The following is a 17,892-nucleotide window of genomic DNA, read 5'->3' as shown; positions in this document are numbered from 1 at the left end:
TCAGCTTAAATTTCTTGGGTCCGAAGATCCTGCACTCAGTAGGGAAGACTAGCTCTCATAGCCCAGTGCTAATAACCAAAACCAGGCCAGCCCTGGCTCCTCCTCCCTCCCACACACCTTGCCCGATTGCCTCTACCACCTGAAACCTTTGATGCCCTCCCTTGTCCTGGCCCTGCTTCCCTGGCACATGACTCAGTCATTGCCCATGGAAAAGCTCCCTAGCTCTCGGGACATTTAAAACTCTGCCAAAGAAAATGATTAATTCTCTCAGGACCAAGCCAAAAAAGAACTGGCTTCAACAACTAGCTGGGTCTGTGCTGGCCTCCAAGATCTCTGGATCATTACTTACCAAATGATGCAGAGAGACTGTCTTTCTGGGAATTTTATGAAGGAGGCCTGGGCCCATCACATTGCCTCTCCCTCAGGACTTAAAGAATAACCATCAAGTCAATCAATGCCCTCCGCCCATTAATCGTTCTCCCAGAGGAGCTAGAAGGGGGCTCTCCCCTGCACAGCACGCCAGTGGAGGTCCTCACTGAGACTCCTACCTGCCAGGCAGCACATGACATACATGCTCTCATTTCATCCACAAAACCCTGCAAGGTAGGACTTTTAGCCCCATTTCACAATGAGACACCCATTTGGAGAGGCTGGGTCACCTGGCCCTGGTGGCTGAGGAGACATCACCAGGTGGCTTTCCTCTCAGCTGCCCAAGTGCCTCAATTTTTCTTCCTGGGCTCTATCTTCGTCCTTCTGTCCCAACTCGCAACCTCCACAAAAGGGTGCAAGGCTGAGCTGAGGCTAAGAGAATGCCCAGAGACTCCCGGATCTAAAGGAGGGCCTACTTCCTGGACCCTGCTGACCCCTCTGGCTATGCCAAGAGCCTGTGCCAGGGTCAAAGATGGTCAGGAGTCAGCCTGTCCACTCCTGCTCCCAGGAACCCCCATGGAGAAACCTGGGCAGTCTTAGAAAAGGAGAAAAATGCAATTGGTACTTGAAACAAAGTAACAAAAAGGAATTTATATGAAATGCCTTTTTATCCTAAGAGGATTGTCCCAAAGTTGCTGCAGAAAAAGCAGCACATAAATAGAGTCCTCAGGCAACACAGCTGTCAACTGCCGGAGCCTGAGGTTTGGTTGGGCTGGGCCCTGCTGCAGGGGCTGTCCGGAGCCAGCCTGCAGCTAGTCCTCCAACACGGAGCTCTTAGCCTCCACGTAGTCCAGGGCCTTCGCCTTCACTGCCTGCACGTCCTTCTCGGTGCCGTGCTGCTTCTCATAGTCCAGGTAGCGCTTGAAGAAGAATTTCATTCGCTTGGGGGCCAGACTCAGGTGAATGACGCGCTCGAAGATGTCCCTGTGAGGAAGAGCAGGGCAGCGTTTGCCTCTCGGTCCCCCGCCACACGGCTCCTGGCTAACCTTCCCCACTCGCTCTCAGGCTCTGGAGCAGGCCCCCTGTCACCCAGCACTCCCACTTCTAGCTTCATTTTTACTCCCATCATCCACTCCCATCATGTCCACTGGGAGAGTGAGAGAATACCACCCTTCCCATCCAGGTGAGCAGATAGACACCCAGAGATGTTAAAGGACTTACTGGCCTAAAGTCACACAGTAAGTCAGGACAAAGCTACTGGGAGGGAACACACATGAGACATGCATCTGTGAGAAAAGCTCTGCTTAAAACTCACTGACGGGCTGAGGGGAGGCACTAGTTCTTTCTGGAGCTCAGTCTACCCATCTCTAACCCTCCCTGCCTGTGGGGATGCTGGCGGACAACAGGGAGATTATGCCTGTGAACATTCTCTACAATGAGAGTCAGGCAGTGTTAATTATGAGGGAAACCCAAGTCTCCGGACCCCCAGGCCAGTGGCCAGCCTATCTCCCACCCAGGGTTCCAGATACCGACCAGAGGCTGGCCCGAGGCAGAAAAAGAAGCTGGAAAGTGAATGCCATAGGACCTGACGTGGCATGTCAAAGCTGTTTGTCCAGATAGAGTAAGACAACAGGGGATGCTGGAGCTGCTGTGGTTGCTAAAGTCATCTGCTTGGCCTATGTCCCCAACCCCCACAGGGATTTCAGCCCCGGCCTGTCTGCCCCTCTCACCGGACTTCCTTCTGGCTGCCATGCTTGATGGTCATGTCGATGTAGACTGACCAGACATCCGTGCGCTTTGGGTAGGTGCTCAGTGTGTTCTCAAAAATAGCCTTGGCCCGCTCTGCATCCCCCAGCTGGAACTCCAGCTGGGCGAACTTGGAGATCACATCCACGTCTGCAGGGAGAGGACACTCAGACACACAAAGCAGGCAGAGCCCGCACCACAACACAACGTACCACAGGGACTGAGCCTGACTCCTGACTCCCTGCTCGTGTCCCAGGACACAGGCAGTGACAAGAGGGACAGTGGGGTAGATTAGGGCCATATACACAGATGGGCACTGACCTATGACTCCCACCGCACACACCCTACTCTCCGGGGGCCAGGGCAACAGAATTAGTGCTAACTGCAACATGCATTACGTGCATGAGACAGACGGCTATGTAACCACCACGAGGCTTCCTGCCACCACCCTCAGATGAGGGGACCCATAACCCCTGTGCCCAGATGTGGGTGAGCCCCATGTGCTCAGGAATCAGGCCAAAAGTGGGGCCAGGCACTCACGCTCTTTCTGAGGCAGGCACTCGAGGGCTCGCTGCATCACACGGTGACTGGCCCCAGCCTGGCCCCTCCGCAGAAGGAAGGCCCCATATTTGACCCAGACAGCTTTCTCCTGCCGGAAGCGCTTCAGCATCCGGTTGTAGAGTTCACCGGCTTCCTGTGGGAAAGACCAGGCAAGCTGGAGAAGGTGATGCGACAGAGGGGGCAACCATAAAGACGGGCAGCTCCGCCTGTGAGAAGCCAGGCTTGGGCTCACAGACGCCAACTGCTATGCAGGCCCAATTCTGGCTACTGAGGGGAGCGCAGGCTCCCAGAGATGAGGAGGCCTGACAAGATGGAGATCTCCCTACTAATCCTATGGCACACGGAGGTCCTAAGACTAGAACAGGATCCAGAACATGGGGATTCTTCCCTGCTGCCTCCGTGACGCCCAGGGGACAGGTTCTGAGTGGCTGGGGCCCCTCTGGCAGCAGGCCACCAGGCCCAGACTCCTACCTGGAACTTCTCTGACTTGGTGTAGATGTCAGCCAGCTGGAGAAAGACCTTGAGAGGCTCATTGTATTGCACAGCCCGCTCGAAGACCTTGGTCAGTGACTCCTGAGAGCCGTACATGTTCTCGAGGTTCAGCAGTGCCACCCACACGTTCAGCTTCTCCTGCTCCTCTCTGGAGGGAGAGCAGTCGGTGTCTGAGCTCCATCACCTCAGCCCAAAGAGCCCTTCATTCCACTCTGGGGATGTCAACCGGAACTATCCTCCTCCCCAGGCTCCAACCATGTCCTCAGCTCCCACCCTCAAGCGCAGGCACCGAGAGGCCCTGTCCCACTGCAGTTCGCAGCAGCAGGAAGCCCCACCCTGACTGCGGGGCCTGGGGCTCCCAGACAGAGGCTCTACTCCATTCCCAGGAAGGAAGCCTACCAATCTCACACAGGCCTGAGGTCTGAGCGCGAAGGAGCAGAACCTCTGGTCTGCTTCTCTCCCCAAACTAAGAGAATGAAAGTAAAGGATCACCACTCCTCTTCATCAGCCCTCAGGACACTCACTCTACTCTCTGCCTGGAAAATGGCCACACACAGAGTTTTCACCCAGGTGTGTTCCCTATTCTACTTCTGCTCCAAGTGGGGAATGTTATTTAAGTTAGAGACTCTTGTAAACAGTGAAGAGGACTATAAATTATAGATGAGCAGATCTATTTCACAGACAGCACATCTGAGAGAGAGTCCAGGAACCCCAGGTGGCAGCCACTCCAATTGCTGTCAGACTGCAACCTGGGGAGACAAGGCCTTTCCTGTCCAAAGGCCCCTCCCTAAAGCAGGGAGACGGAGCCCAGACCTGAAGGAGATGGTCTTGAGAGCCCTCTCGGCCACGGCCCGGGCCTTCTCGATCTCTGTGGCCTGCAGGTGGAAGGCCATGTACTGCAGCCACAGGATGGAGCTGTTGGGGGAGCTCAGCACCAGTCGGTCAAAATCATCTGCTGACTCTGGCTGTCGCCCAGGGTCCATCAGCGCCTCCTCCATGCGGGACAGCTCTTTCTCTGCCTTCTGCTTCTCCAGCTCCCTTTCCTTCTTGCTTTTCTTCTTTTGCTATGAAAGGCAAAAACAAGTGAGTAATCAGCTCCTCAGAGCCTGGGCAGGTCTGTGATAGAAGCCAAGAGTCGGCAGGGCAATCCCCAAGCTCTATAAATACTCCCCAGCCGGAGACCGCCCCTCCCTGCCAGAAGAGACACCCACAGGCTAGGACAGACACAGGAAACGGGCACCAAGGGGTCCCTGCAAAATACAACACCGTGGTTTGCTGTGGCTTCTCGTCTTCCTCGCTGTCTGAGCTCTCTCTTCGAGGTGGCAAGGCCGGGGTCAGAGATTCCAGCCCCACGTCCCAAAGGAAGCCGGAAGACAGCTGCAGCCGCGGCACGTCTGCTGGCCTAGTCTGCTTCCCCTGGAGGAGCACGGAGGGTGTGAGGAAGGCACTCGGCTCAGGCTGCTCCCTGGTCCCCAGCGCCATCTCGCCCGGAGGAACAGGACTCCCACCATATGCCCTCCTCCCAGGGCCAAACCCAGTCCACCCGGGAAATTTATAGTAGTGACAAAAAACTTTCTTTGCAAATAAATTCACTTGGGTGACAAATTTTTAAATGTATGTATGCAGATGTATGTGTGTCACACACACATAAAGTAACACCTGTATAAAATAACAGCCAAGCTAGGGCAGATACGATAGATGTTCTGAGGGTGGCAGGGACCTGACACCTGAAGTCTGGGAAGCCCGCCACACCGTCCTCAGTTCAGGTAGCGCTGTTCTGACTTTTCTTTTTCTTTTTTTTAAAATATATTTTGTTGATTTTTTACAGAGAGGAAGGGAGAGGGATAGAGAGTTAGAAACATCGATGAGAGAGAAACATCGATCAGCTGCCTCCTGCACACCCCCTACTGGGGATGTGCCCGCAACCAAGGTACATGCCCTTGACCGGAATCGAACCCGGGACCCTTCGGTCTGCAGGCCGACGCTCTATCCACTGAGCCAAACCGGTTAGGGCTGTTCTGACTTTTCAGAGGGGACCTCGGGCTCGGGAACACCATGCCGCCTCTTTACCTGCCCACCCCACTAATCTAATTCAGTCCCACCTAATAAATCCGAATTTAATCTGATTACAATTTATTTTATGCAACACACCCTATGAGTAAGGCAGGGTCCCTGTCCCCAGGGAGCTGATGACCAACTAAAGAAACCAGCAGCCCCATCTCTTCATACCTTACTGGAAACAAGAAAGAGGACGATGCCAAAAAGAGCCCAGCTCTTCGGCAGGAGTCCAGGCCTCCCCTCCCCAGAGCAGCCTCCCCCTCACCTTGGGCAGCACACTGATCTCTTCCATCTCCGCTTCTCCTTCCCGATAATACACTTCAACTCCACTGTCCTCCTCCTCGGCCGGAGCAGCTTTCTTCTGCTTCTTGTTTGCCCTTTCCTGAGACGACAGGCAGGAAAATCTGAACCGCCCTCCTTGCCCATGAGCACTCTTGGGCAGCCATGGGCAATGCCCCCCCTTTGCCCCTCCTAGCACCCCCCAGTGCCCAGCCTCCAAACTCACACTAATCTGAGTCCAAGAGAAGGCGAGGCAGCTGCCCCTTGGCCTCTGAATCGCTCTCCTTGTCATTTGTGGGGAGGCCCTCCTCCCTGGGGACGTACCTGCTCACTTGCAGACTCCAGATGTGGCCGCTTGCCCTGCTTCTCTGCGTGTGGTTTCTGGGGCTCTTTCTTCTCTTTGCTGGGCAGCTGGGCCTCCTCCTGCCCCTTCTGGTTCCTCTTCTTCTTCCTTTTCTGGTTCTCCTTCTTCTCCTTCTCTTCTTTTCCTTTGTGGTCTCTCTCCTCTACCTCTATTTGCTTCTCCCCTTGCTTTAGAGGTGACAGTCCTGGGGAGGCAGAAAACACGTCCGACTTCCCAGTGTCGCTGGGGAGGAACGACAGTTCAACCAGGTTCTTCTGGTGGTCCACGCTGCGACAGGAAGAGAGGGAGGGCGGACAGTGAAGGCCACAGGAGAGCACACGGCACAGCAGGCAGCCTGGCCTTCCTCTCCTCATCGACCCACAGTTTTCTGGGCCCTGCCCCACCATCTTGCAATCCACTTAGTATGGTTAGGAACGATTTGCATGTTTCCCAGGCTTGGTAGTAAAATACAGGAGGCAGCTGTGATGTTCTCCTACTTTGTCCCCAACAACAGGTGCCTCTGCAGAGAAATGTCTCCACATCTGCTTTTAAGAGCAGAGGGAGAAAGTTCCAGACAAAGGGGCTTCGCTCATCGGAACATTGCACCCACCACTACTCAAGCCGTCCTGTAAAAGTTTACTCTAAATCTCCTCCCAGAGAAAGGGCTGAAGGGGGTGGGGAGGGAAGAAGGCACCTACCTTAGGACCTTGGCTGTGAGCAGCTTCCCTTCGGGGAGGTATCTCTCATAAAGGGCTTTCTCGGATGGGCTGTGCTGGGAGACACGTGGGTACTGGGCCAATCCCACAACTGAGGGGCCAAGGCTGACAGAAGAGAGATGAGGGTCCTCTGGTCACAAATACAACAACCAGAGTCCCAGCCACCCAAGTTGTGACCAGGATTTATGACAGACGTAAGTTCCTGGCATTCAAAAGGATACAGAGGGCTTTGTAAACTGGAAAAAATGATCAAGCACAATGAACATGTGATCGCAGGGTACTTTTCACCCCACACCAGGGCATCACAATGTATAGAAAGACAAGAAAATGAGGAAACGTAAAAGCAGAGAAGGCTGCAATAGCTGGTGGTTGTGAACATTATATGATTTCAAAGAATATTTACAAATAGTGATCAAACACTAAGTCAAAGAGAATCTGCATGTATTTAAAACTGACACGCCATATGCTTTGTCCAAAACAAATAACAATAAGTCAAAACTTTTTTTTAAGTAAAAAAAACCCGTGGAATTTAAAAGACTGATGGAGCCTGGCTGGCAAGGCTCTGTGGTTGAACGTCAACCTATAAACCAGGAGGTCATGATTCAATTCCTGGTCAGGGCACATGACCGGGTTGTGGACTCGATCCCCAGTGTGGGGCGTGCAGGGGGCAGCTGATCAATGATTCTCTCTCATTATTGATGTTTCTATATCTCTCTCTCCCCCTTCCTCCTTCTCTGAAATCAATAAAAATATATTTAAAAAAATAAATAGAATCTCCTCCTTCATATTCCCTTCAGAGAAGGCGACGAGGAATGCAGCGGACTGCAGGCCAGAACAGGCCCGGGGAGGGCACTGGCCTGGCCACGCCCCAGGCTCCCCTTCACTCACCCAAGGAGCACGCCGTGTGGCTGCACGGACTTCACGTAGCCCCTCAGGAGCTGCCCCTCCTGAATGTCCTGGATGGAGTTAATCTCAGGATCTGGTACTTTGCTTTTCGTCTCTGGGTTTGTCCTAAAGGAGTAAAAGGCTTACATACACATACCTCTAATCCCCTTCCCTCCATCCTCCCCCCTCACCTGGGATACAAACTTTATATGTAAAAAGAATATGACTCTGGCCCTAACCAGTTTGGCTCAGTGGATAGAGCGTCGGCCTGCGGACTCAAGGGTCCCAGGTTTGATTCCGGTCAAGGGCATGTACCTTGGTTGTGGGCACATCCCCAGTAGGGGTGTGCAGGAGGCAGCTGATTGATGTTTCTCTCCCATCTATGTTTCTGACTCTCTATCCCTCTCCTCTCCCTTCCTCTCTGTAGAAAATCAATAAAATATTTTAGAAAAAAAAAAAAAGAAGAATATGACTCTGGACCTGCCAATAAGTCCAATAAGATATAGAGCAGTGATTTTCAGCCCTTTTCATCTCATGGCACACATAAACTAATTACTAAAATTCTGTGGCACACTAAAAAATATGGTTTTTTGCTGATTTGAAAAAAAAAATAGGTATGATTTTGATCCATTCACAGCAGACAGCTATTTATTGTGTTGGCTACTGTCATTTTTAAATTGACAGTCTAAGGGAAAAGAGGCCAGTGCCCCTGAGTGGTCAGGTATTGCACGTCTTAAAATTTCTTGCGGCACACCGATTGAAAATCGCTGACACAGGGCATAGCCCTCCTCTCTCCTGAAGTCCTGTTAGCCAGGGACACGTGGCTGTGAGCTGGCTGACACAGGGAGAGGCGGACCAAGCCTCAAACCTAAAGCCTCGGCCTTATCAACATCCATTTCTAATCATGGAGCAAGCTGACCTCAGGCCAATCCACTTCGTGACACACTCACTTCTCTGGAATCCTGGGGGCTAAGTCATCTCCCTCACCAGGGCTACCATCTGGCGACCTTAATACCCACATGTGGATGTGTGAACCCTTCCCTGGGAAACAAGAGCCTAGCAAACAGGTTCTCTAGCAATCTGAACGGGCTCGGCTTTTCTGGGTAAGAACAGGGCAAGTTATCCAGTGGACGATCAGAGAAGAAAGTGGGAAGCCCAAAGGTTAGGTCAGATCCATGGGGCCCTCTTCAGTGCTCTAAGTGGGTCCCCCTGCTCTTGTCCCAAGAACACAGAAACCCACCTGGATGACCGCAGCGACAAAGTCAATACCTCGTCTGCAGTGGACAGGACATAACACCTGGAATGAGAGCAAACGAGAAGGAAATACTGACATCTGAGCATCTCAGCAGACAGCAAAGGGCCCCAGTGTCCTCTGCGCAGGCTGACTAACAGGCAAGAGCGAGGAGACAGGAGGCCTGGGCTCTGTGCTTCCTTCTGCTGAAAACCTGCAGAGGGACTCCGGACAAGTTGTCACTTCTCTGAGCCTCAGTTTACTAGTCTGTCAGGTAAAAAATAACACTAGCCCCTCTTCTTACCCAAAAAGGCATGAGAGAAGAAAACAAGAGGAGACACGCAAGCCCTCTGGCAGACGCAGTCTTATAGCGAGTATTTAGGAGATGAGACCAGCCCTTTGTCAGGTCCTGGGAGTGTGTGACTCAGTGAAGAGATGGCAGCAACAGGAAACTGCGACGAGGGGATGACCTAGGACTATGCAGACTCAAGGCAGCCAAGCAGGAAGGTCGGAGCTGGGGAGGCTTCCAGGAGGTAAGCAGGCTTTCCTCTTTGGTTGGGTTTCCAAACATATTTCATTTAAAATGGCAATTAGCTCCAGCCAGTCTGGCTCAGTGGATAGAGCGTCGGCCGTGGAATGAAGAGTCCCAGATTCGATTCCGGTCTAGGGCACAAACCTCGGTTGCCCTCAGTCCCCGGCCCTGGTCAGGGCACGTGTGAGAGGCAACCAATCGATGTGCCTCTCACGTCAATGTTTCTCTCTCTGTGTCTCTCCCCCTCCCTTCCACTCTCTCTAAAAATTAATGGAAAAATATGCTTGGGTGAGGATTAACAAAAAAAGACCCAAAAAACATAAAAGGCAATTAGTAGCCTGAAGTCACAAAGTCTAGAATCTTAGCAGTAGGAAGGATCTCAGCAATAGTACAGTCCACATTTTCCTCATGACAGACGTCTGCCTTTTATAACACGGCATCATAACCCCTAAGGCAGGAAAGGACCTGGAGGGATCGTCTCCCTTCAGGTAATTAATTTACTATCCACATTTGACGAATGGAGGAATTACAACTGAACGTTACTAAATAAATCCATTTAGCTTTGGCTATAAATAAACCTATTTAAAATAAATATTTTGCTGAAGCTCACACCCCCATTTTGTAAGCCTTCAGAGACAGAAAGCAGAGATGATCCGGGATTTCTCTCTGACTCCCTTTTGTCCTCCCAGGCTTTGGACATTTTTGTGCTGTTCAGCTCTGATCAATGGTTGAGAAGTCAGGCAGGGGCTGGTGGCTTGAGACAAGAAAGAGCAGTTGTATTTAGTATAAATGGGGATATAAACTGACACAGTCCTTTTGAAGGGCACTTTGGCAAAATATATAACATCGTTTGATCAACTTCTAGGGATTTATTTCACAGATATACTTACACCAGCATTAAAAAATATGCAAAGATATTTACTTCAACATTATCGTTCATCAGCAGGAAAATTTTAAAATTAATTATGACAAAAAAACACATGACAGAATACTAAAAACATGTTAAAAATAAGAACAAGGTTGATTTAGACATATTAGCATGAGAAAAGAAAAACATCCATGATAAGCTGCTATGAGAAAAAAAGCAAGTTGCAGAACAGTATATAAATAAAATTTTATTATATAAAGGGAAATTATATCTATATATGTGTTAAAGACTTGAAAGACAAAGACCAAAATACATAATGGTGAAAAGTTGCAGAGAAAAGAGAAGCCACATAAGTTTTCATTTTCTATTCAATTTTTTTTCTGGTACATAATCATGTATTACATCTATAATTAAAAAACGAACACCACAATCCCACAAATAGCTGAAAAGAGGAAGAAAACGGAGCCTACCTGACAATCTTCTGGGGGGTGAAGTCTTCCAGGGGCGCCTCTGAGTAGGAGTCACTCACGTGAAATATGCTGACTCTTCCAATCCTCCCGAAGGGGAAGGAGACAGTCAGCCCCTTGTTGGGGGTCACCTTCACCACGCGGCCCATGGCCACTTCCCCCTTCTCAAGCTTGTGAGGACCTGGAGGGAGAACGAACCTGATTCAGGAAAGAGGAAATGAGCCAAGAAAGAAGGTGGAATGCTCACCAACCACCGGCTGGGGAGGAAGCTACCCAGACTTAGGCTTTCTAGACTGAAAGGACCAGATCATGAAGACCCAGATTGCAAAAAAAAAAAAAAAAAAAAAAAAAAAGACCCAGATTGCATGCCATGTAGTCAAGGACCCAGGGCTATGTAGTAGACAACCCTTTCTGAGACCTAATAAAACCAACTGTGTAGGTAAAGGTGACTCAGACAGCAGTGGAGTAACACAGGCCAGAGAGTAAAACTCCAGGAAAATATTTACAAGAAGGGACCAAGCACACTAAGCTTTCTGAGAACTCTAATACCAAGGCATCCTTCAACCTGGGCAATAACAGAAGACCCCTTCCCATTCCTTTCCACCCCCTCCCTTCCTGACCAGGTACCATTTCATCACCACACCTATGAGAGAGAGACACAAGAAGGCCTTCGAGGAATCGGGACCAACCACGGTGGCCTTCAGGGCCTGGCCAATTTGGAACTTCTTATCTGGATGTTTCAGAACCTGGAAGGACAAGAAAACTCCTCTGATGTTTGAAGAAAGGTCTATCATTTATCCAAACCACATAGCATTTAAGTCTCCATAGCAATCCTTGAGTAAGTATACAGTTCTTTGTACCTACTATGAACACATAGCAGACACTGAGCCAAGCTTAAGGAGCCGGAGGATCTCTCCAGGTATCTCGAGCACACTGACCTTAAAGCTAAGAGAAATGAGCAACATGGGAATTCTTCCCCGGATGTCTGGAGCAATCTCCACCTCAAGCCATTTCTTAATCACGTTGTACTGAGGAGGAAAAAACAGGAGGAGAAATGGAATGAAACAAATACAAGCATTTCTTCTTTAACCTTCATTAAAATATCATCTCCTAAAATCACAGGGTTGAAAGGACTCTAATCCTACATTGTTCCAAAGGACAGAAATCCACTCCTACATCTCATTGCCCCTGCCCAACTTCCACGTCTCATAGGTTTCACTCCGAGTCTAGCTCAGCCTGCGCCAGCCCAGCAGGATGTGCTTCCCTCCTGGTGCTCAGCAAAAAAGACCCTGGAGAGGCTCTCAAGCATCAGGACCAACGCGCCTGATCTCTGTAGCCTCCATGGAGCTCAGGTGAGCCCAGTGACTATTAAGCAGCTTCAGGGGCCAACGTCTTATATCTAGACCAGTTTAGATCTTGATCCTTTACTATTTACACAGTCTTCTACCCTACACACACATCCCAAAGTTCGAGTCAATCTAACAAAACATCTATCAAGCAGCCATTATACACATGGCATGATAGTGATAAATCAAAGCTAGGCCCTGCCTTCAAGGAGATGACAGTCTACAGAGAATAAGTCACGTGAGTATGCAAATAACTAGAGCAGCAAGCATCATGAAGGAAGTACAATATGCTATGGGAGACTCAGTAATAAGGGAGGGTTATCTGTGCTGGAGCCTGAAGGATTACAGGCAATAGGAATGGAGAGCACTCCAGGTACAGAATACAAATAAAGATAAGAAGGGAAAAATATAGAGGAGGTTTTCAACCAGACTGGTACACCAGATTGGTGAGATCAGATTGTGAAGAGCCTTAAGGCATTTGGGGTTTATGAATGCCTACAACAGACAAAGAAAGGGATCAAGCACCAGGGATATGCTCAGATAGATACTTATAGAAGAATCTGTCAACAATGAAGGAGCTGTTCCTCAAGGTCAAGCCCAGTCTACCTTTCTCTCTGATATATCCCAACCAGTATAATAATTCTCACTGATCTCTCTCCTTTTTTGAACTCCCGCTCCACATGGGGTTAGAACACCCAATCTGTCACCCAATTGCATCACATCTGCTTTACAAAAGGCCAGAATCTAAAGTCTAATATTGCATTCATTTTAAACCTTGCTCTATCATGTATTTTTCTTTCCATTTTGTATAATTAATCTATAAACATGTTAAACTGTTGTTTCATAAGCTGTAAATTTAGCTCCTCGATTAGACTAGAAAGTTTTCCAGGAGCAAGGCCTATCATCTCCCATGAACCACCACGGTAGCAAACACAGAAGCAAAGGCTAGTGCTAATGGCCCGTCTCCAGCTTCTCCATTTCTTCTGAGAAAAGGATGGCATCACATTGCAAGGCATGCACTACTCACCTTCTTCAAGAAGCAAGTCACGGTCTGACCAGCCTGGTACTGTTTAATCTTCTCCAAAGGGCTATCGGAGTGAGTGTTGAGAGCAGTGTGGCCATCCTTCTCCAGCACACTGTTTGCAGAAAGGCAATGGAAAGAGTAAAGCAAACCCTGGTTTAAAAACACCTCCCCCAACTGGCCATGGATAGATTATGGAGGATTACCCCAACTCATACACACCCTCCACGCCCCCATTTCTCTCCTTACGGGGGACGGTTCACAATACCTGCATGACAGCTAATCTTTTCCATTTCACTCACACAGGTGTGAACAAGCTATACAGTAGGTAACCTACAATTAATCTTCATAATTTTAGGAAACAAAAGTATTTTACTTCTTTCTTAATATTTTAGCGATTGCTTTATATTTAGCAGAACTGCTTCCACAAATAAGCTCTCACTGAATGTGACAACACTCTCATGTGTGAATGAGGCAGGGTAGATATTATTAAACTCATTTTATGCTACTGAAGCAGGAGGTGAAGTCAGGCTCTGACTCAAAAATCCAGGGCTTTGTCCCCTATGCTACCTTGCCATTATCACTTTCCTGATTCTCTTTCTTCTCAGAAGAGCAACAGGAAGATGTGGTCTGAAAGTTATCAGTCCACAATTTACTTCAAAGGAGTCATAGAACGCCCTAGCCAGTTTGGCTCAGTGGACAGAGCGTTGGCCTGTGGACTGAAAGGTCCCAGGCTTAATTCTGGCCAAGGGCACATCGAGCCCAGGTTGCGAGCTCGATACCCAGTGTGGGGCGTGTAGGAGGCAGCCGATCAATGATTTTCTCTCATCATTGTTGTTTTTCTCTCTCTCTCCCTCTCCCTTCCTCTCTGAAATCAATAAAAATGTGTGTGTGTGTGTGTATGAAACCAGATATTAAACAAATAGTAATTATGTACTCTACCAAATCTCAATGCTCTGTAAGTAAAGGGCTTACTTAGAAGTTCTAAGAGTGTTGTTAGCATTCAGAACTCAATTAGGAATATTTACCTATCTCAGATACAAGCCTTCTCAGAAATATTCCATTTCTATTCTGATCATTTCAGGACATGGACCAAACCTCACCGCTGAGAGTTACTTAAGAGTCCCTTCCACAATTACCCTAAGCACAAGACTTCCAATGCGGATGGATCCCAGGGCTGACTCCGCAGAGCCATTTGCACAGCCATGAACCTAGCTTCATTCACTGATGGCCTATCGGTTCTGAATGGCTGGGTTTTGGTTTGGTTTTGTTTTAATGGAGGAAGCAGAAGCAGATAGGCCCATGGATCAAACTGCTTAAGATCCTCTGAAAAAATTATCCCAGACAAACTGCACCCACCACTACATGGAACTACTATGACTTCTCCTCCACCTAGAATCCCTCCTGGAACACCTCCTAGAATCCAGTCACCAAATTCCAGTCACCAAACAGTAGTCTTCACTCAGAGAACAGATATTCTTGGCTAGGTGTTGTTTATTTAGGGAACTGGGTTGAGAGCAAAAATTATTTCTTTTCGTTACATGCCTACAAACAGAACCACTATCAAGCCTTTAAATGATACTTAAGCCCTGAATATAGTTTTTACATTAATTTTCAAATTAACCCCACAAAATAGCTATCTGAGAGCCAAATATCCTTACTAAAGAATAAGTCAACCTGGATAGAAAGGCAAAGTCAGTCACATCACAATCAACCCTAGAACTCGGGTTCCTATTTCCAAGGCCCAGAGCTCTTTCCAGGAGACCGTGCTACTGGTTCCCCTCACCTTGGCCGTACACTCAGCTCCGGGATGGTTCGGATAAATCTGGGATGACTTATTGGGAGAAACCTGGGAATACAAATAAGGTCAAATCATTTCTCTTTTCTCTGTAACATCATACTCTGGAGATCAGTTTCTTTCTACTCCCCACCAAGCCAAGCTTTAAAAACCACCTGTTCCACTGTCACACCACCCATTGGTGATGGGTCGGGCCTGTAGGGTCCCATTCTCATCCTGTGCAGTACATGTTAAGGAGCTAGCTCATCTGATCTTTTAGGATTGTCATATGAAACCCTGAAAAGCATTTTCCTTATAGATCATCTACTCCAACTCCTTCATTCTGAAAATTAGGAAATTAAGGTCTAGAGAGAATAAATGGCTTAGTAAAGATTCCACAGTTACTGAAATTACTATGCAAGTTATTGGCTAGAAGTTGAAGTCTTTTTTTGCTGTCCTTATTATAGCAAGGATTTCTGCTACAATAACATATTGTAACAAGATTTAAAGTAAATGAGTATAGCTAAAGTATGCAGGGCGGGATGAGTTATAATAATTGCTGATGTATCCTGAGCAGTAACAATGTGTCAGGCAGCCTGCTAGGCACAATACATACTAGCTGCTCTCTCAGTCTTCACAACATCCTTACAAGGTAGTCACTACCCTTACTCTCACTTTACAAATTAAAAAAATAAAACTCAGAGAGTGAAGTAACTACTTATCTCCTGGTCACATAATCTTAAATGGCAAGTCTGAAACTAGATCTGACTCTAGACCAATGCTCCTGACCACTATACCATTAAAATTTTTAAAAGGCATATAAAAGGATTCTTTGGTGAATGTTTTTGTTAACTGAAGAAAAAAAAATCTGATTCCTGTGCAACTTTTGGAAACCTGCCTCAGTTCCCATTCCTTCTCCCACAATTACAATCTTCCCCCAAAACCGCTCATCCCCCAAAGCCTCCATACTTGGATGTCTTCACGTCTCGCCCTCCAATCACTCGGGCAGTGACCTTCTTCCCAACCTTCATCTTGGCAGTAGGAGATGTGCCCTCTGGAACATCATCTAGAATGTGGGAGGCATGGATACAGCCAATGATGCCATTTTCCAGAGTCACAACCACATGGGTGGGCTTAATGGACTTGACAGTCCCTGTGACCATGTCCCCAATGGAGAGGGTGTGCTTCTTTTTAGTCCCAACAACCATTGACGCATCCCCTTCATCATCCTCGTCGACCGTCTCAGAGTCCTTCCGGGTCTGTCTCATTGTCCTCTTAGCAGCTGGTCCCTCCACAGCCAAAAGAAGGCCAGTCACTCCGGGTTCCGTAGTCTTGAGAGTCAGGGAGACACCCTGTCCCACTTGCAACTTCTCCGAGTCAAAGCGGAATGTGTCATTGAGATGAGAGGTCAGAGAGAAAGCTGCCAGGTGGCCAGTCTCGACCAAGGAAGCAACGGCAAAGGACTCCTCCAAGTGCTGCACAATCGCCTGGTGTTCACTGCCTTTCTTCAGCTGGAAAACAGAGGAAACCCCCCATTCCCACTTCTTACAGAGCACAGGACCGTTCATCACCCCTGGGCTATAATACAGTGGGTGGGATTGGGAAAAGCCTGGAGTCCAGGGACCCAAGGCCAGATCAGAAGCACCTGGAGTTAGCTTCTGTTTTACCCTAGAACTAGTGGAATCTGGCTTCTGACTCTTTTAGTTCTATAGCTCTCCCCCAATTTCTTACTCTTTCACTCAACAAATAGAGTCACTTCTGAGAGCTTACTATGTGCAAGCCATTCAGTCTATCTTGCCCCCAAATCCAAACTGTGCTCATATCCAAGCTGTGCATCCAAGTGCCCCAGCTTCACTTGGACGGTAAAATGGAACAAGGACCTGCAAGAACACTTACTGAGGGATTAGTATTGTTTTCTATTTCTCTTTGTCTCTCAAAGTCTCAAACTTACAAGCAACTAGAGGGTAAGGATTATATGTATGTAATTCTCTGTATCATACCCTACGCAATTGGGTGCTTAAAACTTTAGACAATGACCAAATATATGTCATCAGAGAAAAATACTAATTTTGAGATTTTCCTTGAACCCATTCTTCTCTCACACACAAGTCTCAGGAGAGGGTGTCAATGAGCAGCCTATAGGTCAGAACTACCCACAGGCATGTTTTGTTTGGATCATATGATGTTTTTAAAACATGGTTTTCAATCTTTCCCACTCTTATTTCAAATAAAAATCCAAATTCTGCCTTCTCTTAAAAATCGGAGATAGCCTGGCTGGTGTGGCTCGGTGATTGAGCATCAACCTATGAGCCAGGAGGTCAAAGTTCGATTCCCAGTCAGGGCATATGCCCGGGTTGTGGGCTCGGTCCCCAGTTGGGGGGCATGCGGGAGGCAAATGATCAACGATCCTCTCTCATCATTGATGAGTCTATCTCTCTCTCTCTCTCTTCTTCTCTGAAATTAACAAAAATATTTGTATTTTAAAAAATCAGAGACAGCGACACCAGACTCAGATGTTCCCACCTGACAACAACCAAATGGAAACAAATGATCTCTGTCCCTCAGCAGGCTGCAGGCTGTCAGCACTTACTGCTACCACTCCCTATTACCCACCCACCTGGCTCACTTCACTCATTACATAACCTGCTTGGCCCTTAAAACCGGTGACCATAACATTTATCATCTGAACCCGAGTGAAAGTCTGAGCTATTAATAACTACACCAGGATGAGAGGTATAAACTGGGTGGGAATGATGCAGGTAAATCCACCCACCTCCAAGTATTTGTGTCAGAATCCCTGAGCAAAGTATGTGGGATTGAAGGAGTGTATAATGCCTTTAAAATCATGGAAATGAGTCATCAGCAAGCTTACCTTTTTAGCTTTCCTATTCACCAAATCGTGGCAAAGGGAAACATGTACTTCCAACTTCAACATGTCAACATTCAAGATCACAACCTTCTTTTTCTGCCCAGATTCCACCTCCTGCCCTGCAGTGCAGAACCAAACACAACATGATCACCCCCCTGGAGCAGGGGGGAGGGAGACAGCATCTCTCCAAGAGCCCTGCTGTCCGTTGTCCTGATGTGCATTCACACAAGATAGGCATACCACAAGCTTCTACTGAATCAGCTCATCTACCCTATGTATTTGGAAATTCTGAGTCCAGGAGAGGAAGCCAACCGTGGTAGGCAAAACTGAAG

The 17,892-nt window shown here is 48.2% G+C and overlaps 1 protein-coding gene across 2 annotated transcripts in view; it reads right to left on the bottom strand.

Moving 5' to 3' along the window:
• Positions 1-1,011: 1,011 nt before the first annotated feature.
• PDCD11 (programmed cell death 11) overlaps positions 1,012-17,892 on the bottom strand; it is a 39,385-nt gene continuing 22,504 nt past the window's right edge. For both annotated transcript variants that reach the window (XM_079793165.1, XM_079793164.1), the window contains exons 19-36: positions 17,564-17,679; positions 15,661-16,202; positions 14,701-14,763; positions 12,921-13,029; positions 11,486-11,575; positions 11,191-11,293; positions 10,551-10,728; positions 8,690-8,746; positions 7,453-7,575; positions 6,547-6,669; positions 5,830-6,136; positions 5,492-5,608; positions 4,435-4,584; positions 3,982-4,232; positions 3,148-3,316; positions 2,656-2,809; positions 2,100-2,265; positions 1,012-1,353 (exon numbers count right to left, since the gene is read on the bottom strand). In XM_079793165.1, coding sequence (XP_079649291.1) covers positions 1,182-1,353; positions 2,100-2,265; positions 2,656-2,809; positions 3,148-3,316; positions 3,982-4,232; positions 4,435-4,584; positions 5,492-5,608; positions 5,830-6,136; positions 6,547-6,669; positions 7,453-7,575; positions 8,690-8,746; positions 10,551-10,728; positions 11,191-11,293; positions 11,486-11,575; positions 12,921-13,029; positions 14,701-14,763; positions 15,661-16,202; positions 17,564-17,679 — 2,990 coding nt within the window. In that variant the 3' untranslated portion in view covers positions 1,012-1,181. The remainder of the gene's footprint in view (positions 1,354-2,099; positions 2,266-2,655; positions 2,810-3,147; positions 3,317-3,981; positions 4,233-4,434; positions 4,585-5,491; positions 5,609-5,829; positions 6,137-6,546; positions 6,670-7,452; positions 7,576-8,689; positions 8,747-10,550; positions 10,729-11,190; positions 11,294-11,485; positions 11,576-12,920; positions 13,030-14,700; positions 14,764-15,660; positions 16,203-17,563; positions 17,680-17,892) is intronic.

This window comes from Cnephaeus nilssonii (genome assembly GCF_951640355.1).
Source record: "Cnephaeus nilssonii genome assembly, chromosome: 16".
Lineage (NCBI taxonomy): Eukaryota > Metazoa > Chordata > Mammalia > Chiroptera > Vespertilionidae > Cnephaeus > Cnephaeus nilssonii.
This window is presented reverse-complemented; position numbering and strand designations above follow the sequence as displayed.